Genomic DNA, 26,057 nt, shown 5'->3' with positions numbered 1-26,057 from the left:
GCGCTATAGGCATAATAGCCTGTTTCCCAGCAAGCACCGTGTCTGGTTGTTTCTTCAGGAAAATGGCAGCTGGGACGGGTAGTGAGTGAGGGGCTTTCTTTAGGGTGGGTGGGGCTCTAGCAGGGTAAAAGATTGCTTTTTTTAAAAGTTAAGGTTTCTGTGTTTGTGATAGCTATGGGAAGTAGCTGTAGGCTAGTTGTAGAGTATTTCCTTTGCATGTGTAAGGTTCAATCCCAATACAGGCAATAGGTGATCTAAAAATTTTTCACCTGGCATCTTGGAGAGCTGTTGTCCAGTCAGAATAGATAATACCTGGTCTTGGTAAACTAGTGTTCAGTATAGGGTAGCTTCATTCATTTATGAAACAAGACAAGCTTAGTCTTTTGGATCGTTGTATCTCTGTGCAAAGCAAAAATTAATTGGTCAAATATCTGCTTTTGTTGGTGCAGAATCTTTCCTTTTAAAAGAAAAAATGCCAATCATAGGAGAGGGGCTCTCCAATTATGGATTACTTGTGAAGTGATATGTCCGCAAGAGTTTTGAGAAGTGTTATTATGTTGTGTTGTGTTTTTTTTTAGTTTGTAGGAAAATTAGTTGTTAACAGGGTGGTAGAATGGACCTCCTTTCTCCAGATTAGTGGTGGTGGATTCCAGTTGTCATTGAAAAATGGTGTGCAAACAGAAGACTAGCACAGCTGAGGGAACAGATCTTCTTCATAACTTTGCATGCTGTGCTACATTTCTGTTTGTAGTGAATTTTTAATATAGGAGAACATACAGATTTCACATCTGTAGGTTTATTTATTTATTTAGCCCTGTTATCTCAGTATTCTTCTACTTCATTCCCACATGTATGAAAAATGCTTGAGGAAGTAACCATTGAGTCTGGGAGGTGGCATGAATTGAGGTTAGATGGGGTGCTACTCAGAAGAATCCCTTTCTGGGGTATGTGATTAGGTCAACACTGCTGCTTGTTTTTTTCTTCCCTATCAGAGCACAAGCTGCTGAGTATTGGACCTACGGAGCCATGGTCTATCCGGGAGAAGCTGTGCTTGGCTTCTTCTGTCATGCGGAGTGGGGACCAGAACTGGTGAGACACGTGTGGCTGATGCTAGTGAGAACTTGCTGTTATGTGTTCTTCCAGGAGGTGTCCTAGGAAATACTTGAATGGTTATTATTCTGCCTGCACACAGGCTTGACTTGATTAGTAGAGTTAGTGATATTGATAGCAATTGAAGGGGAGAAGCTTGCTATGCAAAACTATCTTAATGAGAAGTAGATAAGCAATTACATCCATATTTGTCTGAATGTTGCTGAGTTATGTATCATTTACACTGATTTAGATAGTTGGCAACATAAAACAATAATGACAACTAGATCCTTCAAACCATTTTGTTAACTAGTTCACTTTGGCTTGAAGTGTTTTTAATAAAAATTGCTCTGAAGGCTATGAGATTATGCTCATGAGGCTCTGAGCCTGAATTTAGAACAATTTTTCAGCAGTTCTCATTGTAGCTGTTTAGGTATCATTTGCGTGGAACTCCTTTTTTAGTCTAGTTCTTGGCTTATGGAATAATTTGGAGTCATGCGAGCAGCTGGAATTTCTGAACATCTAATAATGGTTAATCTGGATTTTAGTAGCTAGGAATAGGATATAGGGGGGAGTGTTAGTGTAATGCAGAGGAAGGATTTTTGATTAATGCACTGTTATTAGTTGCCGAGCTCTTTGAGCTGGGATATAAATAAGCATGTTTCCATGCTTCCCCCAGATAATGAACCCAACATGAGCTTTTCGCTGCTATATCTTTCCAGTAAAAGGAAGGTAAATCTTAATTCTGCCTTTTTTTTTCTCCTATAGGGTGTCTGTCAGCAGAGCAATCAAACCTTTTGCAGAGCCAGGCCGCCCACCTGATTGGTTTTCTCAGAAGGTTTGGTGCTTATATTTGCCCACTGCGCAGAATGGTCTTTCATTTCATTATTGAGAAATATTTGCCCAAGAACACATTGTGTGGACCTGCCTCCATGCTGAGCTAGGTGGTAGGGATGTGAAGACGTGGAGGCGGGGGAGACCCAGAAAATCTTCAGAAGGAAAGTTGTTGTTTTTTCCTCTTCTTCCAATGGAAAATTTTGAGGGAGCACTGAAAACTCCTTCAAAATATTTTCTCTTTTAGAGTAAGGAAAACCTTATCTTACAAAACATTTCACTCATTCCAAATGTACAGCACAAAAAGATCTCGAGGGCTCTCAGCTTTTTCAGTGGAAGAACTGGAAAATTTGGGGGAGCACTGAGGTAGTACAATTTTTTATAAACACATATGAATTTTATATAAACCCATCCTATGTTGTTCAATCAGTAAAAAGTTTAAGTTTGATAGGAAAGTAAATTTTGCATATATTTCAGTTTTTCAAAAAAAAATTCCACAAAAATGTCTTTTTCTCATGGCTTCAATTTTTACATCTCTAGGTATTATTAAACCCTTTCAGCGGCCACAATAAGTAGTGTGACAGGCTGAGGACTCTCCAGGTGCTTCCTGCAGTGCACAGGTGTCCAACATGCAGCCTACAGGTCAAATATAGCCTGCCCAAGATTTTTAGCAAAAGATTTTGAATTATATTCCACTACAGTTACATCATAAAACTCGAGCATTATAAAGAATTACTGACAAAAGGAAAACAGATATGAATAAAGCCCTAATGCCTGTAATTCATGCCTGAGACATGTTCAGTATTTATATGCCAAACATAAACCCCCTGGATTCTGATGTTTAGGGACTATGTTGCCACGTTGGTGTTATTTAGGACCACATGCTTAGTGCAGAGCCTCGTAGATCATGTGGCCTACCACTGAAAAAACTTGGATGCCACTGCTGTAGAGGGAAGTGAGTGCAAAGAGCATTTCCCAGCTGTTGTCAGTCATATTGGAAAATGGAAAAAGGCAGCCTATTATCCTTCCAGCAGCCAGTGTGACAAGATTGATTCCACACAATCCCTCACTGACCATGCAGTCCTTTGCAGATCTCAATAGACTTAGACTGTATAGGATTGCATGTAAATCAGATGTGCAGAGGACACATCTAAATTTCTGTGGAACAAGTATTTTTCTCCCACTCCAGACTGGTTTCTGCGAGCAGTGCACCATGTAGAAATTGGCCCTTTCTACCAATAGAATCATGGCCAGTTGCTGCTCCGCCTCCCATTTATGGAGTGTAGAAGCTCTGCAGGCTATCCCTACTTGCAGTTCCTAAAACGACTCCCTAGAATCTCCTGTTACCAAGCCCCTACATGCACCCTACAGAGTATGAAGATGCTTAGAAGTGTGTGTCATTTATTGTTCTCTGAGAATTGTTTGTGTTTTTCTAGCACTGTGCATCCCAGTATTCTGAGCTCCTGGAGACAACAGAGACACCTAAGTGAGTAAGGCCAAATCATATGATGTTTGTTTTCTTTTTCTTTATAATGGGGCAGGGGTTCAAAGTGTAAGGAAGATACTTTGTGTTAACAAATGCTATAGCTGTTTTAGAACTGGAATGGCATCTTGGACATGGAAGACGAAACATGCTTCCAGACCATCTTTTGGGTTAAGTTTGGCCCATAGTTGAATACTATGGTGACATACAAAGATGAGGCAGTTAGTCATAACCTATCTCCCTCTCCTCTACTTCTTCTAATGTGTTCATTTGTTTGGGCAGTTTTCTTACACTGGCTTTTTTACTGCCTCCCCCCCCCCCTTTCCTTCTATCCTGATTTCTGATGATCTTGTGAAGTTTAAGGCTTTTTATGCCAAGATGGGTTTGAAGAATGCCCCCCCCCCAGTTGCTCTAACAGTGTTGCTATGGCATACTGTCAGCAGCTATCCCTGTTGTCAACATATTTGTGATTCTTACAAAAGGTACAGGTTGGTGATTCCTTTTGTGGCCAGTGTGTTTGACAATCTTTTTCTTCCTTTCATACTCCTTGCAGTCATGTTGTAATCAGAATCTTACTGTTTACTCATTCTGCCTCATAGACAACAGTATGCTTCACATCCCTCCTGCTTTCATTTGTTTGTTAAAATTGTGTGTATGTGTGTGTTAATGTCCTAGTAGAAATGTGAGTGTATGCACAAAATCTACAAAGATATCTTATTTCAAAAGTTGATTCCATATTTATTCAGAGGACATGCCACCCTCAACCAGAGGAGTGGGGGGAATCAAAACCCAGAATTGTGTTGGAAGAGAGAATGGACTAGTAGTTGGAACCTAAAAATACCCTCTCAGTGTCTAGTTTGAGTAGTAACTATACCACACTGCAGAGCACTGGGAATACATGGCCCTCAGCATTACTACTGTCTTTTCATAGGAACATATTGTAAAGTCCTGATCATATGTAAATTCTGATACATCTATCACAGTAACATTTCCAAGACTCCAAAATACAAAGGTGTGTGTGCGCATGCTTGCTTGCTTCTGGTGACCCCTACTGGGAGTTTGGATGTTTTTCAGAGAGGTGGATTGTTTAGCCTGTCTCTGCGTCCTGCCTCTGGTATTCCTTGGAGCTTGACCTTCCAAGTACTTGCCAGAGTCAGCCCTGCTTAGCTTCCGAGATCTGATGAGATCGGGCTTGCCTGGGCTATCCAGGTCAGGGCCCAAATGCAAATCTTTATATGAACACTGGGGGCTGAAACGGGTTGTGGTTCAGCCATCTTATGAAAGCGATTATGTAAGAATGGCCAGCTAATTTGATTTTATCAAAGGCGATTGGCAGCTTACCTCGACAATATTCTTCTTAAAGCTACAGTTCTGAAGCAGATGCGGGGATCACTCAGATACATATAACCCTTGAAGTACTGGGAGGTGAATCTAGGCACACACTTTAAGAAAGAATGGGGGAAGCCTAAAGCTGCAAAGGTTTCTTGTATGTGTTGATTTTTGCCGTGTGACGGAATTGTGTGTGTTGTTTGTTTCCTACATTCTTTACAATGATTGGGGAAGCAGGCCTCTTAAAATGCCTGAGGCATAGTTTCCACCGTTCAGTATAGCAATTCAAAGTGGCTGTCTGAAGCAGTGATCCTAGGCATGCTGACTTGGGGAAAAATAGGACTAAAAAAATCTTTAAAAGATACTATTGGGGGGGGGGAAATAAGACTTACTTTCAAGTAATCAGGGCATATAGGGATGTGCTCTAAGAGCTGTAGTTGAATATGTAAGTACAAACTAATCTTTTAATATAACAGTTCCTGTCAGTCGCAGAAGACCAAAAAGGAGAACAAGTAATGGGCATGAACAGCAGAGCGGTGGGCTTGGGGAGGAGAAAAGCTACTGTGTCTGGTAGGACTGGTTGTCACTTATAGTCCCTAGATTATTTCCCCTTCTTTTTGGTGTAGAAGAAAGCGTGGTGAGAAAGGAGAGGTGGTAGAAACTGTGGAAGATGTTATTGTGAGAAAACTGACAGCAGAACGGGTTGAGGAGCTGAAGAAGATGATTAAGGAGGCACAAGAGAAGTACAGGTATCTACCTGATAAGTTATAATGTAGAGAGCTTTTGATCAGCTTGACTGCTTCAGGATGGGTTGATAATGACATAGAATGTGACTTCTGTTTGTGTTGTCCCTGCAGGCAGCTGAAGAGGGATGCAGAACTGATTCAGGCGGGGCACGTGGACCACAGACTGGAGGAACTGTACAATGACATTGTTATGTGGGTTATCTTATTATTTCCCTGTAACAGTTCTCTCTGGGATTGCATGTCTGAGTCCCAGGGCTTGGTTCACTGGAACTGCTAAACTTCAAGGTTGAATCTGAAAGGGAACTCTGCTTGGGTTTAGAGCTAAGCATTGGCTTGTCAGATACTTTTTGAGTTTTTAAAAAGCATAATCTCTTTGAGAACAGATATGTAAATGATTAACATATTTGATTCTTATGTCAATTACAGAGATAAATTAATTTCATTGGCTGTATTCCACTGTCACTCTTAGCTGGCATGGTTTGCCAGGCTTATATGCATACCTCCCTTCTCTACCCATTCCACTCCCCTGCCCTGAGAATCTCAGTTAGAAACGAACTGGTCACTTGTGACATATGAATGCAGGGGGTCATGCGTTGTGGTATTAGTCCCATTCACATGCCAAATAATCTGCAGTTCTAAATTAGAGTTAGTTTCTAACCATAGTTTGCATTAGAAATGGAGCAGTTAAAATGCTAGTTAAAAATGCATATCGTGTCTTAACGCTAGTTAAAAGTAATGTATGCATGCAGCTGCTGCTTCTCAATAAGTTCACCAAGTTTGAATGAAATTGTAGTGAATTAACCGCTGCTTCTCAATAAGTTCAAGTTTGAATGAAATTGTAGTGAATTAACAATGTTTGGTAAGGTTTCTTTTCGTGTGAATGATTAACAGTTCTTCCCTCTAGTATCTACCTTAAAGCACCAGGGTCAGCCTGTGGTTTCAAGAGTAATGACATTAAAACAGAAAGAACAAAAAGTTACAGTAGCTGTTCAGCAAAATGCAGTTGCTGCTAACAAAAAGCATTTCAGTGAAAGAAAAATGTAATCAACTGGCATTCTTCGCTTCATGGAATGTTGCCAATATTAGACCAATTAATTGACCATTGTGTCATCCTTCTTTAGGCTTTTGCTGTAGTTCTAAGCCCATGGTGCACAGACTGGGAAAGGGGGGACTCTTCAGTGTTTGGACTGTCTTCCAAGCCCTCATGTCCTTTGGAATAAAGCTTTGAGGAAGGTTGTTGCACAGACTGGGATAGGGGGGACTCTTCAGTGTTTGCACTGTCTTCCAAGCCCTCCTTTGGAATAAAGCTTTGAGGAAGGTTTCTGGACAATGGTTCTGGTACCTGACCTGCTGACTTCTTAGGTCATGGATAACAAATTATACTCAAGAGTTTGTTGTTGTTTTATAAATACTCTGATCTATGTAACTCATAGAATTGATGGGAAGGGATCAATTAGCACTCAGTTACTTTGAGGTCTGCTGGATTTCTTTAGGAAAAAAAGAATGGAAGAAGAGGAGGCAGAGGTGAAGAGGAAAGCTACCGATGCTGCTTATCAAGGTTAGCTGAGATTCTTTGTTTGCCTATTCTGTAACTTGGCTCATGAGTATATGAGTATATTTAGGATGAAAATCAGGGTGGTAAAATCCAGATAGAAAGGAAAGAGGCCTACAGAAATACTTGATCAGTATAATTTCCATAGGCTCTTCCAGTGTTTGTAGAAAACAGTACATATGCCACCGCACAAGCTTGCAGAGCTGGACCACAGATTTTGAAGGGGGAGCCCTAAGAATACCAGGGCTGTTCTTTTAGCAGTAAAAAAGCTGTTAGATGGAGACTAGTGGTCAGTGTTTTCGTTAGATACTAGGAAGTTTGCTACCAGTACCAGATTCAGAATCTTTATGAAGTGAGTAGCCACTGGGATTCAAGGTATAACTGTTGCATCTCAGTGTTTGATTTGGTGGTTGACATTCATCTCATGTTGTGTTGGGATTTCCTATTTCTCAATGTGACTGTCTCTGGACTACAGCTGTGGAATTCAATTTCCTTCCAGCTCGTCAGGCAATTAAGAATCCATCACGAAGAATGCCAGGAATGATGGTCCGCTCTCCAGCAGGCTCAACTTCACCAGGAGGAGACTACACTCTAGGGGATTTGTCTCAGCCCACTGTGGAAGAGGCTAGTCCAGGGGTAAGGATTTGGCAAAAAAGAGAAACCTATAATATGCAGACATCTGTACAGCTCTCCGAGACCAGATGGGCTATATGCCTTTCTCCACAATCTAAACACCCCGTCCCCCATGTTGACAGCTTTTCTAGAGAACAAAGTCTGCTTTGTGGCAAGGAAGTGGAATATATTTTGGTTAGTGTAGAAATATCAAGGCAGAGATACACAAAAGGGTTAAGGGGAGCAATGATGGAGGAGGTGCTTGGGGTTTGCTGGGTCATTGGCCCTGGTGGGAGGAGTCAGTGGGACTTGTCAAGGTGATGAGGATGTGGCATTGAACAGTGTGGTTTTTCTCTTTCTCAGGTAACTCCAGGGACATTGCCCAACACCCCAGTTGCCTCCTTCATTGGGATCCCTGACACCCCTATGGGCTCCACCTCACTGGATGCCCCCATGACCCCAGTCACAGATGATTCAGCCCAGAAAAAGATGCTAGGACAGAAAGCAACTCCGCCTCCTTCTCCTCTGCTTTCAGAGCTGCTGAAGAAAGGCAGCCTCCTGCCCACAAGCCCCAGGCTGGTATGGAGTTCACTGCTTTTATATGCAATAGTTCTGGTGAATCTCTGTGACTGACTTCCACTACAAAGGGCAAAACGAACAAACAGCTTTGAAAAGGGAAAGCGTAGATGTCTGGCTTGTGGGTGGGGCCATGGCACAGAGATAGAGCATATGCTTGGCTTATGTAAGATCCCAGCTTCAGTCCCCAGCATCTCCGGTAAAAGGATGTGGTAGCAGTGATGTGAAAAGCCTCTCCCTAAAGTCCTAGGGAGCTGCTGCCTAGTCAGTGTAGGCCATATTGACCTTGATAGACCAGTGGTCTGACTTGGTGTAAGGCATCTTCATGTATTGCGGAGCCAGGAGCACAATACTTATGCACACTTTTTCTAGGCACACAAAGAGCTTTGCTTACACTGCAGAGAAAAAAAGGGAAAGAGGCTTTCCGAATTCTGTTCTCAGTGAGTTTGTGGCTGATGCAATATTTGAGCCAGGAATATCTAGCTCATGATTCGTGCCTGTAACCAAGGTGCTACCGCTGTGGCCGTATGTAGCCTGTTGAAGAAATGCAGTTGCAGATTGCTCATGCCATTGATTTGTTATTCACTGTTTCCTTTTTGATTTATAATACTTACGTCTTGCTCTTACGTGGGCTTCCAGTGCTCTCTCCTTCAAGAGATCTACACCACTACATTGAATGCTTCATCTTGGCCCATTTTAAATATTTATACGTATTGTAAGCCCACCTAGAAGTGCTTTAAATAAATTCTGCCATCATTAATATGATATTGACACTGGAGAAGAAGGGACTAATCAAGGAGCATGTATTAAAATGAAATAGTATGTATCAGCTATATTGAAAAGACGACGCCAGAATCTATGCATTAATACAGGTGATCTTTCATGGTTAGACAACCATTTCCTCACTATTCACATATTTTATAACGTCCATATTTGCAGTGGTTTGGATGTCATATTTTTAATGTATGTAGGTTGCGATCCTTCCTCCTGCATGGGCACAGTAGCTGCATGCAGAAGGATCTACAGAGGGCTCGTTGGAGCTCTCTGTTTCCCCACTACCTTCCCTTCCTTGCCCACCCTTGGAGCTTGTTTACAGGTCATTATGGGATATGGGGGGGGAGCACACACTGGGGATGGGGGAAGAGAGCTGTGAATTACAGGGGTAACTTGTGCTGCCTGCATGGCATTCCCAAGCATAAATTGGGGGGAGGGGGTTGAAATCTCTGGGCCTTAAGGGGATCCGTTGTTTGTGGATACCACACCTTTGCACAGGGGAGGATCATGCTCTTGCTATATACAGGATAGCCAGGGTTTATTTTAGCATATATGTCTTAGTTATGCCTTACCTCCTGTGACTTTTGGTGGCGTACCTGATCCCCTTTTGTATTTCTTTTGCATGCTAGGGAGATGTCTGGGAAAAGTCTCCTAGAGTTTCCAAGTAAAACCCCTGAATGTTAAAATCTTTCTTTTTTCTTTTTGGGATGAATTTTTGAGTTGGGAGGGTTGTAGCATTTTAATTAAACAAGTTAAGGGAGCTCCGACAACAAGCATGTAAGTCCCTTGTGAGAGGTACAGTGTCCTCTCTGTGTGAACAGAAATAAGACAAAAAAATTGGTTCAGCTTGCCCTCTGGCATCTGTACTGTGTTGGCTTTGTCCACATGGCAGAGCACCTTGATTCTGTGTTACCAGGTAACCGAGGATATGAGTGTGTCAACAGAGTGATAGTAAGTGCTTGGAAAAAGTTTAATTTGGGTCATGAAATACTGTGGCTGGGTATGGAGGAGAGACCTGATATTGCGTGTACAGCATTGGAGTAGACTGGCAGTTGATTTTTAACATATAAGTATCTTCCGTCCTTTGGCAGGTTGGTGAGAGCGAGATGACAGTGGTTTCTGGTCATGCAAGCAGCTCTGGTATCCTCCTTGATGTGGGAGGGGTCCTTCCAGTGCTGCATGGTGGTGAGATGCAGTTAGCTTCTACGACCGTTCCTGCATCTCCTGCTGCTTCTGGTAAGTCTCGAGAATGCTACTGTTATTGTTTTTCCTCTTCCTGCTATTTTATATTGCTGGGCATGCTCATAGCTTTTTTTTTTAGAAAAAGCTTTGATTCTGTGAAAGAGAGGCCCTGAAAAACAGACAAAGTTCTAGAGGAGAGATTGTGTCTGTTGGTGGCTTTGGTTATGTCATTCCTGTCTTGTGAATGGCTTTCATTTATCTTCCATGTTCAGTTTAGAACTCTCTCTTCTCTAAATCCCTCTGCTCACCAGCTTCTCATCCTCCTTCAGCTGCGTGTTCCCTTCAGTCCTGTGGTACATATTTGCATTGTTCAGCCACACCATGCTTCCTTTCTGTCCTGTCCTTTTTCTCTTTTTTGTTGTTGTTCTTTATCTTTGGGATTCTCTTCTTACTGGTATTTGTTCTGCCACTTCTTTGTACTCAAAGCACTTCTTCAGACATCTCTCTCTTAGGTAATCCTAGAATGTCTTTCTCTCATGGTTGACCCTGTTGGGCATAGCTTTTTTAATTTCCCACCCATTCCAGTTTCCTTTTCCTACCTGTAGAGTGTGTCTTTTTGATTGGTCTTTGGGTCTGAGGACATATTTTTGTTGTTCTTGTCGATTGTGAAGTGTCTAGTTTTAAGTAGCCTGGGAATTTGACCTTTGATTTTAAATGACATTTTCTAGCCCTGCAAAGGTATGAAAATAAGTGTAAATGTGAGTAGTGTTTGCAGAACTCAAGAGATGCTTGAAGGGGTGAGGGAAAGGAGTGCGGGGATATTAGTGGCCCTGGTGTGCTGTGAATGTCTGTGTAGTCCTCTTATTCTTCCCACAAATTGTGTCAGTGTTTGTATCTTATACTGGCTACACAATTTTCCATGCTGCCAGACTCAGGGCATTGTCAGCACAATGTATACACAGCCCTGTCTTTAGAGTTCTGTATCAAACTTAGTCTGTTATATACCTGATACAACAGAATCTTGACTCCGATGGAGAATTTGATTTCTCAGGTTCCTTGGTCCTTTCAAAAATAAGTAATCATATTACCATGATAGAGTATGAGAAATTTACTAAAGAACATAGAAATATTAAAGTAAGTATACTTAAAAGGTGACATCCACAGGGTGGATCCAATGATCTGTCAGTGGAAGGTGCTGGTGGTTGTGAATCTTTCCCGCTTCTCCCTCTTCTCATCAGCCATGTCTGACCAGGGAAATCAGGAAAGTGGGGAAAGATCTGTAATCATTGCCCAAAAGATCCTCAGCACTGGTACCAGCAGTATTTCTAGACCCAGCCATGTCAGCTGAAGCCTCAGGAGCCAGAAGAAGACTTGGGCAGGTCATCTGCTAGTCAGAGGTTATAGAAATAGCCTTTTGTAGCTCCCTTTTTTATCCTGCTGTCCCATGTGCATCACTCTATAACCTACCCTTCCCTTGCTTCCTTTAAACGATTTAATACACATCAATGTTCCATGAATACTTGAAGCCTCCAAATGCTGGAATGTGAATAAGCAAATCAAGAAATATGGCACAAATATTCTTCATTGTTCAGTGGGCTAATAATGGGGGGGGGATTTACCCCAGATTTGGTGCATAATGGATTTTTATTAATGATGTCAAGTATTGCCAGGTTTGACTTTTGAAATCCTAGTTGCCTTGGGACTTGCTAGGGACATCAACAGACTCTGAAAGCTGCTGTTTATATCCAGTTTTGCAGATGTGTCATAGTTTACAGCCCTGGAGCATGGATTCTCTGAAGAGCCCAGGGTTTGCTTGCTTTGTTGGCCTGTGTAGTTGTTGCTTCTTGGCTAATGTGCCTTTCCTCTGTTCATACTTTGTTAGGTGGTCCTACTCTTTCCCGCCTTTTAGAAGCTGGTCCAGCACAGTTCACCACATCGCTTGCTTCCTTTTCTGCTGTCACCAGTGAACCTCCAGCCAAACTTCTGCCTCCCCCTGTAGAATCTGTGTCTCAGACAACTATAGTCACGGTGCCCACACTACCAGCATCAGCTGCTGTGCCACCAACTGCCACTTCTGAAAGTGTAGCGTCAGGTGCGTCTTTGCAGTCATATGTCACTTGCTGCCTTAAAGAAGATTTATTTTAGGGTCAGCAGAAGGGGTGTATGAACAGGGGCTTCGGCCATCTCGTATCAGTAGCAAAATGTTTTGATCCCAAGACTCAGAGGGAATTTGTGCCAGTGGGGGGGGGAGGGGCGGATAATGGTATTGATATAGTCAAGAAGAAGCACTCGGGGTTCCAGTCAGAATACAGGAGTAGATGAAGGAAGGATGGTTTGGGATGAGGAGCGTGATGGGGATTAAGCTAGGCTACGATGCAAAGAGTTCCTGATTGAATCCATCTATTATTAGTGGGGAGGGGACGCCACCCTGTATGTGCTTTTGATTTGGGGCTGTAGAATGCTTTTGATTTCTTGATCTGACCCACGCTGCTGGTTGCTGCAGCTGCCAGGCTTTCACTTGACTTGTCACTCTTGTCCAGTGAGTCAGCCCAACGCGTGTGTTTCCATGGAGGCAGTGCCCGATCCTCACTCTGTGACAGTGTCAATGGACAGCAGTGAAATTTCCATGATCATTGATTCCATCAAGAAAGAATGCCTGGGCTCTGGGGCATCCGTTGCTGTAGGGACTTCCAAAGACCACAGCATGGATGGGAAGGAAGACCTTGATCTGGCTGAGAAGATGGATATGGCAGTTTCCTATGCAGGGGAAGAGCCTTCCTACACTGGGGAAGAACTGGACTTTGAGACCGTTGGGGATATCATAGCCATAATTGAGGACAAGGTAATTATTTATGTGTACAGCTTTAAGGAATTCCCTGATTCCCCAGGACATTTCTTCCTCATTAACTCCTTTCATTTATTTATTTACTTGATTTGATTTATAGCCCACCCTCTCCGCATAGCAGGCTCAGAGCAGGTTCCATCAAATTTAGTAAACTATATACAATATACAAAAATTAAAACAGTTAAAACACCAGTAAAATACAACAACATCATTCGTCCGGTGCAAGCTAAAGTTAAAGCCTCACAGACGTCATCTCTTTCAAGATTTGGTCCTTAGATGGTAATGGAGTTCTGACCCACTGGGGGAAGGCCCAATAGAGAGGGAGGGACACCCGTCGCCCTAGTTAAAAGCCTGGCAGAAGAGCACCATCTTGCAGGCCCTGTGTAATTGTAAAAGGTCCCACAGGGCCCTGATCTCATATGGGAGCTCATTCCACCAGGTAGGGGCCAGGGCTGAGAGGGCCCTGGCTCTAGTCGAGGTGAGGTGGATGTCCCTGGGTCCGGGGGCCACCAGAAGATGCTGGTTGGCAGATCATAAAGTCCTTCAGGGCTCATAGAGGGAGAGGCGGTCTCGCAGATATGCAGGCCCCTGGCCATATATAGGGCTTTAAAGGTAAGCACCAACACCTTGAAACAGATCCGGTACTCAATAGGCAGCCGGTGCAGTTCGTGCAATACCAGGTGGATCTGCGTCCGCACAGACAATGAAGTCAACACACACATTTCTCATGTTACAGTGCCCTTATGGCATGCATAATCAGGTGGCACTTTTAGTCAGATGACACTGGGAGTTCCCCACTGGGAACTCAATTCCGAAGTATGTGACTATGATGTCCAGGGAGAGCAAGTGCTTAAGCCCGCCCCCTGTTACTGTTTCCCCAACCTGAAGCGGACCCAGGGAGCTGCTGTTTGCCCTTTGGATAAACTTAGGTATGCTGCTGGCTGCACGTCAGTTTCCCCAACGGAGCAAACCTAGGCTTCCAAGGACATTTCAGGTTGGGAAAATGGAAAATGGCGTGATAAGGGGTAGACTTAAATGGTTCTTCCCATGTGTTGTGGTTCCAATCCAAATCGGGAGCTTCAGATGGGGAATTCCTAGATCACATGTGTCAGCCAGCCACATGGACTCTGTAACTTGTGAACGGGCCGTGAAGGTGACCAACAGGAAAGGTCTGTAAATTTTGGTTGGACTTTGTGGTCAGCACAACTACCCCTTCCCTAACTCAGGGGAAGGTCTTGTCACTGACATCTGACTTAAGAGGTGCTTGGAGCATCTTCAAAGTGTAGCACAAGGTCAGAGCCATCTCTTGCCCCCTCCCCACCTCCAAGTTCAGGGAAAGGGCAGGGACTTGTTGCACTTGCCAGCAATGGGGGCAGGAGACTCACCATGGTAAGTCTGGCAAGTAGTTCATAGAGCCTGATGAAGAGACCTTTCTCGCCTGTATTCTCTGCCAAAAATGCATGGTCAAAGATACGTGGAGAGGCATTTTTCATGTCTGTCCCCTAAGTATGGATTTCCCTTCCTTCATATTGAGAATTGGTTAAGCCTGAGCACCTTTTGAAAGTTTCGTAGCACTTATTTTGGCTGGATTTCAGTCTCTGGGTTAAAACAATCCTGGGGTGGTTGTATTCTTCGTTCAGATTTTGGTTTCAGCCGTTTGTGTAGCCTTTGCAAGGCAGCCTTCTGGCTGCTTCTTTTAAAAAGCAAACGTCAGTCTGGATTAGTCAACCTGATATTTCATTTGAAGTATAATTTTTTGTTATGGGTTGTCTTATAGCCATGATGATGCACTACATGAGCTAGTGATGCATTTTCACTTTATTCAGGAATGTCAGACTTGAATATGTATGCCAGGGAAACTTCTTGGGATGGGACTTCAGATATGCAACAAAGAAGAGTTGGCCTTGGCTTTGATAAAGAGAGGATAGTAGCCTGTTGCTATGTGGCATACAGGGTGCCTAACCTTGGTGGACCTGGAAATGTATTGTCAACAGTGAGAATAACTTGGCTTTCAGAGGGAAGCTTCACACCCATTATAATCTTCCACAGCTGTAAACAGCTGCTTAGCAAGCCCTTAATGCCTTGACCCACCCAGCCTGCTACAATAGTATTGCCTGATTTGGGAAATCTTGTGATTAAAAATGTTTCTTCTTTTTTTTTGCCTTGCCTTGCTATTCTTATAGTTACCTTTAGAACAGAAGAGGTGTAGCCTCTGCTGCCTTGTCTGCAAGTGCTTTACTCTTCTAGTTTTAAAAACATTTTGATCCCACTTCTCCCTCAGTCCTTAAGGCAGCAAACCGAAGGCTTTAAAACCAACCTTTACAAATAATATGTACATACAGAGAGAGAACAGTTAAAAAATGTAAACAGGAAGGAAGGTCAGTAAGAGAATGCCAAACAAAACAGAAAGGTCTTTACCCCTTGGCAGAAGGTAACTATAGTGAGTGATAGACAGGTCTCCCTGGGGAGGGAATTGCCACATTTCAGGGCCATAACTGAGAAGGCCCTTCCTTGGGTTGCCACCTGTCTAGCCTCAGATGCTGGGTGCTCCTGGAGCCACATGTCATGGTCTGTTATTGCTTTGGTATAGGTGGATGACCATCCTGAAGTCTTGGATGTAGCAGCAGTTGAGGCTGCTTTGTCTTTTTGTGAAGAGATCGAGGATCCCCAGTCACTGACTAGTCCCTGGGAGCATCCAATCCAACGAGAACATCCAATCCAGCAGGAGCATGAGAAGCAGAATCAGATTCCTCAGATGGCTGTGACCATAAAGCAAGAGAGAGCTGACTGTGACGAATCGGAAGCGAAGGGGATCCGAGATCTAATGAGCATTGGGGATCTGGGGACAGAAATAAAAACCGAGCCTGCAGAACAGGAGCAGGTACATTTGGGCCCTGAGGAAGTGACCAGAACAAATGAAGGCCCTGAGCTGAGGGGCCATGTCTCTGAGGATGAGCAGGCTGCAGTGGCTGGTGTTCAGAGCTCTGAAATGGAGATGGACTCTTCAAAAGAGGAAGTGCATCATGGCACAGTGAAGACGGAGGTATGTGGTTGAGGAGGCTTCCATGGGAATATTGGGTGGGTAAGTGAAGAATGAGAGGGTGGAAGAGAGGCCCTGGGTTTGATGCTCCTTTCAGTAAGTAGGCATAGAATAGAGAACTGGCAATTTCATTTTTTGGCCATATTCAAGACCGTGTTTACCACATATAAAACAGTGATTAAACACCCAGGCAGTCTCAAATTCCATTGCTTGTATGCAAATCAAGACCACCTGTCCATTGCTGCTGCTCAGGTCATTCTGCTTTTGCTAGGCAAGGGGGTGGGCAGTGATTACTGAAGCCACAACCCCACAGAAATCTTTCTCAGCCACCTTTCTAGATTCTCTGGGTGCTGCCAGCACTGCCCCCACACATGAGTACTCTTTTTCTGTTTGCGTTTTTGAAATCAGTGAAAAACAGACACTGAACTCTTCACCCAGTGCCACATTCTGCATTTTCATTTCACTCCCACAAGACTACAACATGCACACAGCTCTGGCTATCTGTTAGCTCCTTGGGAAATAAGTTGGCTGGATGTGGATTGCTTTTCTGGGTAGGCAGCCAGTTTACTTTTGCTATCTTCTTTATAGCCCTTAATTGCATTTGATGGCTTTACGGTAAGCACAAGACAAAAAAGGTCCTAATACTTAAGGGCATTCTATGTTTCTTCCTAGCTCCCCCTTGATGATGAGACTTCCTCTCCACATGCTCCAAGTGCAAGTGAAGACTCCTCACAGGCAGACCTTCACCACAAATATGAGCTTTCAGGTAACCTGATTGGGTTGATGGAGAGATGGGATCCTTTGCTAGGGGATTGGAGAGGGGTCATATCTGATGACCTGGAACTCCTGGTGAGTGGCTGTTCCAAACTGGGTGAGCAGTGGTAACTACTCCTTAAAGTAAAGCCTTTGTTGTTTTTTTCCTCCCCAGAATCAATGAAGGAGGAAGCCCAAGCTCTTTTTGAGAACCAGATGAAGGTATTTTATCTTGTTTAATTTAGAATCACTTGAGACAAGTGCATGCTGAGAGTAGTGGCTAGCTGTTAAGAGTCCAGAGGTTAAGGTAGCGAGAACTGACACCTGGTGTCATCTCAAGGGTATGCTGACTACTCAAAGTGTAGACTGCAAGGAAAATCTCAGTTAACCTTTCCCAAAGCAGGGATCCACGCCTTTCCTGTAGCTTTTAAGGGGCTGCCACTAGCGGAAAAGAGCCTCTCCCAGAATGTCTTCTAGCTGTGATGGGGATGCTTGTCCTTGTGACTCTAGAATGGCCTGGCGGTAGCTCGAGTCCTCTTGTTTTCCCCACCGCTGTCATCTTTGGAGGCTGGCCTAGGTGCTGTTGCTGGCAGCTGGTCATGCTGATCGCTGGAATTTTAATCCTGTACCTCAGGATGCTCAGGGTGAAGAGGATGAGGAGGATGGTGCCAGCGAGGCTGCCAGTCTGGAGGAACCCAAAGAGGAAGATCAGGGTGAGGGGTATCTTTCAGAAATGGACAATGAGCCCCCTGTGAGTGAGAGCGATGATGGCTTCAGTATCCATAATGCACCTTTGCAGTCTCACACACTGGCTGACTCCATCCCCAGCAGCCCTGCCTCCTCACAGTTGTGAGTATTGGTGAACCTACAGCTACTCATAGACATTCAAGATCATGCCACTAGCCTCCTGAGAGGTTCAGGACTAATGTAACCCTTTGCCCATCGGTCTGTAGTGTAAACTAGCTTTGACTGCTGTCATTGTAAGGCTTTTATTTCTTAAAGAATAATTGTATTGCTGTGTGGAGGAGCTTCATAGTTTAGACTCCAGCTGCTAGGAAGAGAGCCATCCTTCTTTCACTTGCATGGAAAAATGTGGGCAGGTGGGGACTGTTTTGTGAGGCGTCCTGCTTAGTTGCCTAGCAGAACCCGGCCTGTCGTGATCTAGTTTTGGAACCTTTCCGTGTCCTGTTCTGATGGATACTTTTCTTCCTCAAGCTCTGTTTGCAGTGAGGATCAGGAGGCCATTCAAGCCCAGAAAATTTGGAAAAAAGCAATTATGCTGGTTTGGAGAGCGGCAGCCAATCACAGGTAAATTGACAGTCCCAGGACTCTGCTCCAGTGTTTCAGGAAGCAGTAAAAGGAGAGGGCCCTCCCTGCCATCAGTGTTTGGGAGAGCCAGTTTGGTGTAGTGGTTAAGTGCGCGGACTCTAATCTGGGAGAACCGGGTTTGATTCCCCACTCCTCCACTTGCACCTGCTGATGTGACCTTGGGTCAGTCGCAAGCTCTGGCACAGCTGTTCCTGAGAGAGCAGTTTGTGTCAGAGTTCTCTCAGCCCCACCCACCCCACAGGGTGTCTGTTGTGGGGAGGGGAAGGGAAAGGAGATTGTAAGCCGCTCTGAGACACCTTTGGGTAGTGAAGGGCAGGGTATAAATCCAATCTCTTCTTCTTCTTCGTCTTCTAAAAAGAAGACTACTTGCTTTTAATTCTCTAGTATTTGAAATTTCCATGGGGCTTTTTGGCAGCCTCTGTGACATTCTGAGAATCCAAGGGTGTCTCATATGCCAACATCTTGACCAAGCCCTTGTGGCCATGCTGGAAAATTCAGAGAAAGTCCCAAAATTCATGAACAGCATTAGCTTAGCTGGGGTTAGGTTGGCTAGCGCTCTTTGGAGGGCCTCCCCTGACTGTGAAGCTTTGTCCCCCAAGAAGTGAGGTTGGCACCATCCCTACAGGCCTTTCAGGCTGAATTCAAACATTTTCTTTTATAAAAGGCCTTTGACCTCAGTTTAAGAGGGATGCGATCATTGTTGGGATGATTGTTATGAATAAAGGGGAATTGGCTTATCTGATTTTCATTTACACTCTCTAGAGTGTCTTTGGATGAAAAGATGGTTGATAGACTTAGTCTATCTAGAATGGCCTTTTAGTGGTTGGGGAGTAGCAGATCATCACAAATTACAGCTCCCACTTCATGCATCTGACTTTTTATATCAGCAACTGCCCAATGTTATACAGGTCCCAGTTCTGCTTCCCCAGTTTGATAGAACTGGTCCAAAAAAGCAGACAAAATGTGGACAGTTTCTTTGTGCAACTCGGGTTGCAGAATGTGGGTTTTCAGACTGCAAAATTCTTTGGGTCTAATGTGTCGAATAAATGTGTGGGAGGGACTGGTCAATACGTCTGCACTTGGGGACTGTGCTGCCATCTCAGCCCCCCCCCCCCGTATCTACTTGGGTTTCAGCAGCCAGTCATGTCATTTTACAAGGACTCACTACTGCCTGTTTCCTTATACAGATATGCCAATGTCTTCTTGCAGCCGGTGACTGATGATATAGCACCAGGATACCACAGTATTGTACAGAGGTCAGTAACCATTTCTGTGCTGATGTTGAATCAGTCTGTTACAGGTCAATACTGACTTCTTACAGGTCCTTAGCCAGAATATTTTCGGTGGGGGAGCACCGGGGGGGGGCATGGTGTCACAAAAATAATAACATAAAAATAAATAAAATAATTTTGGAGCCTCAAGGAGGCTCCAATGAGAGACACACACCCCTCCCCTGGAATAGGCCTGACCCACTGCCCCACTGCACAGCTCTGGGCTGGGCTCTCCTCCTCCATGATCCTAAAGTCCTTCCCAGCCATGGCCAGCTGCAGAAAGCTGGCATGTCTCATCTTGCCAAATTATAACAGACTTCTGGTCTAGTGCCTGGGAGTCTGTGGGTAAAAGTTTTTGCACTAGCTGAACACAGTCAACGCTGCTGACTAGGCAGAAGAAAGTGGGGAGACAAAGGAGAAATCCTAAAATGCTCCTTCATTGGCCTTGCTGGGGACTTCAGAGAGAGGCCCCCCTCCCCAGAACAGACCTGACCCACTGCCCTGCCACACAGCTCTGTGATGGGCTTTGCTCCTCCTCCGTTCGGGCTGCCGTCTCTCTCCCCGCAGAGCTTCTCTGCCAGATCACTTTTAGAGTGACGAGCCCCCTCCCCTCTGTAGGTGCCATCCGCAGCTCCTTACCCCGGTGGGCAGCCACCGAGCAGCATCACTGGGTCTTCCTGCTTCTGGTGAGGCCGCCCCTCTCCCTCCCCTCCTGCTCGACTTCAGCAGGCAGAGCTGGAGAGGCTGCCGCAGGCAGGGGTAAGGAACGCAGCGCACTGAGGGTGGGTGGGTCTGTCATTTTCCTGGGGTGGGGCGGGGCTCATCCATGGGGGGTGTCACCCCCAAATGCCCCCCATGGCTACGGGCCTGACTTCTTATTAAGTATGTGGCATTCAGAATAGAAGCAAGGTCTATTCAGCCTAGCACCAATACAGTCAGGTAGTTGGAGCAATTAGTTTGTGTGTATCTTTAAAAATATTTATATGCCACTTCTCAAAGTTGTTTAGAGCAGCTTACCGCAGTAAGTAACAGAGGAACTGAGCTTAAAGCAGCAGAAAGTAAAAAAGGACCAGGAAAGATGGAACAATTTTAAAACTGGAGAAACAAGTAAGGAATTATATAAAGTAGGAGACTAAGTTATCTGCACAAAGCAGTAATAAAATGAATCAAGATAATAATTGAGATGATTTGGATTCTTGGCATATACAGAAGGAAAGAGATGGGCTAGTTTTAAGAGTTGCCGTTTGTTTTTCAAGATGTATTTTTTAATAAATCTTATTGCTAAAGCTAAAAACTTGATTGCTGTGTTTTTGACAGGCCAATGGATTTATCAACCATTAAAAAAAATATTGAAAATGGGCTGATCCGGACCACAGCAGAGTTCCAACGAGATATCATGCTAATGTTCCAGAATGCTGTCATGTACAACAGTTCTGACCATGATGTGTACCACATGGCTGTTGAAATGCAGCGAGATGTCTTGGAGCAGATTCAGGTAAAGGCACAGTCAGGGCAGTCTTCATATCCTGATTTGGTGTGGGGAGGTACTGATCAAAATTAGGGAAGAGGCCTGCTCCTTTTGGCATCTTGAATGTCTCATTGGCTTGTCCAACCCCCATAGAAAGAAATCACTTAACCTGCTGACTTACCATGAAGCAAAAGAAATGCAGGTTTAGAAACAAACCAGTAACTGAAAAGTCCAACATTGTAGTAGCAAAGCCACTAACATGCATTCACGTTGAGAACCCTAATAGCTGTTATGTGGTTTCTTGCAGCAATTTCTAGCCACACAGCTGATCATGCAGACGTCTGAGTCTGGGATCAGTGCAAAAAGTCTGCGTGGACGAGATTCCACTCGGAAACAAGATGCTTCAGAGAAGGTGGGGGCTAATGAGCTGGTGATCCTTGGCTTTATTTGGGGGAGATGGTTAAATACATTTTTTTGCTATATATATATCTCCACAGGGGTGGGGTTATTGTACCGTTGGAATCCAATTTAAAAAGTCTCTCTAAGAATAGAAGCTTGCTTGCCTTCTTTGGGTTGATCAGTAACGAAGATGGCTGTTGCAGACCCCCACTTCCAGCAGTCTTTAGCGTCGAGTAAGCTGAAAAGTACATAGCTTGATCTTTTCAGGTCAGAGGTTGTTGCCAAAGTGAGATGACTTAGTCTGTGAAGGGCAGTTCCATGGGAATAATCTGAATGGAGAGCTTGAAGACAGACAGAATCAGATAATTTTACCTATCAATAACTGGAAATGAATTAATTTCACCTACCAGCACTAAGCCCAACTGAGGCTTGGTGTTCAGTCTATCAGCCTGTCTGATAACATCTTATGAACTGGGAGCTTCCTGTTCCTTGGGTGTCCCCCAAAGAACAAATGTGGACTGGCTGAAGGCAATTCATTGTATTGGAGCTCTTGCTGCAGCCAAGCTAGTGGCCCCTGGAATTTGGTATCTTCTGTAGTAATTCAGCATGTCTGCTGTGTGAGAAGTGCCCCATAGAGGGGGTGGGACTGAGCATTAAATTGTAACTGTAGTGGAGGCCAGGCACTTAGCTTCTTGGTGCACGTTCTTGTCAAATCTGATCACCCCTTCTGTTTGTCTACTAACAGGACAGTGTCCCCATGGGCTCTCCTGCATTTCTTCTTTCTCTCTTTGTAAGTATTTAATTACTCAGTTTTGCACAGCATATCTATATAGGGGGAACATGTTGTGATGAGGGCTTGCTAACATTACTGTAGGATTGGAGTTACGTCACTGAAATGCAAGATGTGTGTCTAGCTCCAGTGTACTATTGGTGATTGTACTACTAGGAAAGGAGGTTTTTGTCACTTTCGGCTGCAGGCCACTTCCTTTATTTTCCCTAATTCATCTTCTATTGTTCTGAGTATGTGTAGATCACAAGACTCTTACTTCTGCATACTTCTTTGAGGGTAAAATAATGCAGTGCAGTCTGTGTTATTCAGTAATATCACTGGCTTGCAACTCTCTCCTAGAGTCTCTCATAGCATCTCCAGAATCCTACATAAGGTTTAAGTATTGCTAACATTTACATCCTGCATTATTAGCATATATTCTTAAAGAACCTTTCCAAAAGAGATGAGACAGCACAATAAACATATAATAAAATTCCAGCATTGGATTAAAATAGTCAGCAAATATCAGTACAGTGTCTAAAATGAAGCTGCTCCACTAGCCACAATCACATTCCTCTTGCATGAAAGCTTCCCTAAATGAGAAGATTTTGGCTAGCCTTGTAGAAATCAGAATGGCCAGGCATCTCCCTAAGTGGGGAATTCAAGAGGGAAATTGTGTCTAATAGAAAAGATCCTAGATCTAACAGTTTGCTCCACTCCCAAATGGTAAAAGTACACAGTGCAGCTTGCCCCAGATGGTTCTTTATTAAAATACTGGAGAGTTTCATTGGAATCAGGTTGTATTGGTTTACCTAGAAAAACTGGCACTTCATATATTTTACATTAAGATCTTATGAAGTGTAGAATTCATGGCAAAACAAAACACACTTCGTGCAGTCCTAATTGTTTTTATCCTTCATGATGTCAGGCTTATCAGAAGATCTGAGCCTTTTCATCAGGCCTTGTAAAGGTGTTTCCTAACTAGCAGACTAATTTCAGTGACTCATTTCATTTTGTATAAAAGGGTGAAGAATACACTAGGTCTTCTGATTTCCTGTAGTTTAGTCTTGATTGTCAACTAAGATCCTGGACCTGCTCACAGATTAGCCCTGTGGCCATGAACAGGGCCTAGCTCTCAATTAAAGTTTGCATTTTAAAATTGGCCTGATTGTTACTTATCAAACATATTGCGTTATTTGAAGTATTGTGCAGGGTTGTTCCTGCTGTTTTGCCCACTTGGGAATAGAATGTTTAAATAACAGGCACCTCTTGTAAAGAGAAAGCAAGCGACATATAAGCCACGGCTTCTCACACACTTCTCAGAATACTGTGTTCAAGCCTCAGCTACCTCGAGCGCTCCGCAGTGAATGTGATAATTCACAAAGGTGTGCACAGCAAGGAGACTAAAGGTGTATTCACTTGCTCCTACAGATGTGGAGACAACCATGGACTGAATAATCTGTAATCCTCCTTGAGTCCCAGTGAGAAAGGCAGACATAAGTGAAGCTTATAACAATAATAACCACGTTTCTGCATTAAGAAGTCTGTTGATCTGCCAAGGAAGTGTTTCAGCCAGTTTTCCTCAGCCCACGATAACTGGGGTGGGGAGTTGTATCATCTTCTAACACTTGTCTGTTAAAGGCAGAACAGCCCATGAGGAAAGGCAGCCAATTGGAGAGGGCAGCAGATGGAAGTAAACTCTCTCATTGCCCTACACTCATGGAAAGCCACTGTGAGGAGATGCTAGGGAGATAGTGCCAGGGCCACGCACATGGAAGAGAACTTCTATAAAGATCAGCAGTTGGATCAGGTATGTTAGCCAGCATTCCCTTCTGCCCACCTGAGGAAACAACTCGGGCCTTTTCACATGGGGCAAAAGCAGCACCGTATCCTTGCCAAAAAAAGAGTCCCCAAGCAAGTGTGAAGCATACCTGCCCATTGCCTCTTCTCCCCTCCATTGACACACTAACCACCACACCATTACATGGGGGAGTAACACTGCCACAGGGTCATTTAGGAAGGAGAGCAGCATTGCCTGTTCATGTGGTAACACAGATGGCAATCAGTCTGTCACCCTTGGCCCAGGGCTTGCTAACAGCGCTTGCTTTCCCCTTTGTCTTTGCATTTTGATTAGGATGGGGGAACCAGAGGACGCCGCTGTGCTATCGAAGCGGACATGAAGATGAAGAAATGAAGCAGAAGGCAACAGACCTGACCCAAGGATCAAGATCAGAACCTTCCTGATGCTGAGCAGAAACTGCTACAGACAGGAAAGGGCAACTTCTGGCCCTGGGCTGTCTGTACAAGAGAGTAGCGTTACCCGGGAAATCCCAGGGGAAAGCCAACACCCCACTGCCTGTTGTAAGGCAGCACTACGGGGACTCTGTTAGTGCCCTCCTGTTAGCTAGCAACTGGTGGCTATTATGTACTGTAATGTGAAGTGTACATATTTTTTGTATTAGTGGAGTGTAAATGTGTATATTAAACTAGTAGAGAATCCTGTATAGTCGCTTGTGTGTTTTTATGTGTGGCTGCATTGATTCGTATACATCTACAGGGAAAGTCAACTTTGTAAGCACTGATATACCCTTATTTCATGTTCACAAACCTGTCCCTCTATTTAGGCTACATAGGCACACAGAATAGCTCCTGAATGCATCTCCCCCTTTCTGAACTAGCAAATTGCATGCCAAGGGAGACCCATAAGAGGGAGCAGTTCTTGTGAACGACTGGGGCATCTTGAATGACTTCAGACACACACATGTTCCTACAAGTTGAAATATATAGAAGTAGCATAGGGTGTGGTCCTTCCTGGACTGAATCATGTCAGACTGCGGGTTCAAATGCTTGGGTGTTTTTCTTTGAGGAAGAAAAGAGGCACCCGGCTCGTGGAAAGACGAGAAGAAAACTAGGGTCTTATCACTGGCATACTCATTTTCTATATACATATAGGAAAAACCTGGTGGAGAATTTAAATTTGTATTTTCACTGGTGCAGTCTGTAGTAGTATATGAGGACTGCCCCCATGCTCTTTCTCAATACTTGAATTGGTTCTGAGGTTTATGGGAGAAGGAGCAGCACAGAGGCCAAAGGAATGTGTTCTCTTTATGTGCCTGCACACTGGCTATACTGGCCATGTATCATTTGGTGCCATGTGCTTCTATCTGTCCTCTTTCCTCAGAAGAAAATCAGAACTCAAATATAATGTAAGGAAATGCCTTATACTGATTTGTATCATAGGGCTATCTAAGCCATCACTGTTAATTTTTTTTTTTTGTCTTTTTGGGTATGTGTGTATGCCTGGAAGTTATGGTTGACTTCTGGCAACCCCTAGTGGGGCTTAGACATTGGAGAAAGGTGGCTTACTATTGTCTGCCTCTGCTTCTCAGCCCTGGTATTCCTTGGAAGTCTCCCACGTATTTGTTAGGGTTGGCCCTGCTTAGCTTCTGAGATTTGATGAGATTGGGCTTGCCTGGGCTCCAGCGCTGTTCATCCTGACTGGCATCAACTATTCTGGGCTGTAGGTAGAAAGCTTTTACAGCCCTTTTACTTTGGAGCCCCTTTTCTTACAGCTGGAAATGCCAAGGGTTGATCCTAGGGCCTCACAGCAAGAGGAGGGGCATTGGCTCAGTGGTAGAGCCACTGCTTGGCATGCAGAACGTCCCTGATTCAATTTGTGGCATCTCCAGTTAAAAAGACCAGGTAGGGAGTGGCCTCAAAGACTTCCATCTGAGACCCTAGAGAACTGCTGCCAATCTCAGTAGACGATACTGACTCTGATGGGGCAGGTGTTTGAGTTAGTATAAGGCAGTGTTGTGTCTGGGTTCGTGTGCATGTGAAATGGCTGTTCAGCATGTGCCCATCTCTTCTAGAAAATCATTCCGCCTCATTTCAAAACACTGAAGGCTAATGATAGCACCTTTTTTAGCTTCTCTAAACCTGTTAGAGTGCTTAGCTAGTGAGGGATTGCAGAGATTTATGTTTCTGTAGGCTGCTTGAATCATTT

At 44.2% G+C, this 26,057-nt stretch overlaps 1 protein-coding gene across 3 annotated transcripts; it reads left to right on the top strand.

The window, feature by feature from the left end:
- The first annotated feature begins 22 nt into the window (after nucleotides 1–22).
- On the top strand, nucleotides 23–24,547 carry BRD8 (bromodomain containing 8). Of its 3 annotated transcripts, none has more exons than XM_015412510.1 (22): nucleotides 23–81; nucleotides 993–1,089; nucleotides 1,858–1,927; nucleotides 3,360–3,409; nucleotides 5,362–5,484; nucleotides 5,593–5,673; nucleotides 6,975–7,039; nucleotides 7,533–7,669; nucleotides 8,009–8,224; nucleotides 10,087–10,231; nucleotides 12,060–12,269; nucleotides 12,718–13,019; nucleotides 15,613–16,065; nucleotides 16,735–16,828; nucleotides 16,991–17,037; nucleotides 17,450–17,664; nucleotides 18,031–18,123; nucleotides 19,332–19,400; nucleotides 20,733–20,910; nucleotides 21,191–21,295; nucleotides 22,028–22,072; nucleotides 24,186–24,547. In XM_015412510.1, the coding sequence occupies exons 1-22, from the start codon at nucleotides 63–65 to the stop codon at nucleotides 24,243–24,245; spliced, it is 2,874 nt and encodes a 957-aa protein (XP_015267996.1). In that variant the 5' UTR covers nucleotides 23–62; the 3' UTR covers nucleotides 24,246–24,547. The 3 variants fall into 3 exon arrangements, with proteins under 3 accessions (XP_015267996.1, XP_015267998.1, XP_015267997.1); XM_015412511.1 differs by having other exon boundaries at nucleotides 59–78; XM_015412512.1 differs by lacking the exon at nucleotides 8,009–8,224.
- The last annotated feature ends 1,510 nt before the right edge of the window (nucleotides 24,548–26,057 follow it).

Source organism: Gekko japonicus, unplaced genomic scaffold, assembly GCF_001447785.1.
Source record: "Gekko japonicus isolate JY-2015 unplaced genomic scaffold, Gekko_japonicus_V1.1 scaffold100, whole genome shotgun sequence".
Lineage (NCBI taxonomy): Eukaryota > Metazoa > Chordata > Lepidosauria > Squamata > Gekkonidae > Gekko > Gekko japonicus.
Note: the sequence above shows the minus strand (reverse complement) of the source record. Positions and strands in the feature narration are given on the sequence as shown.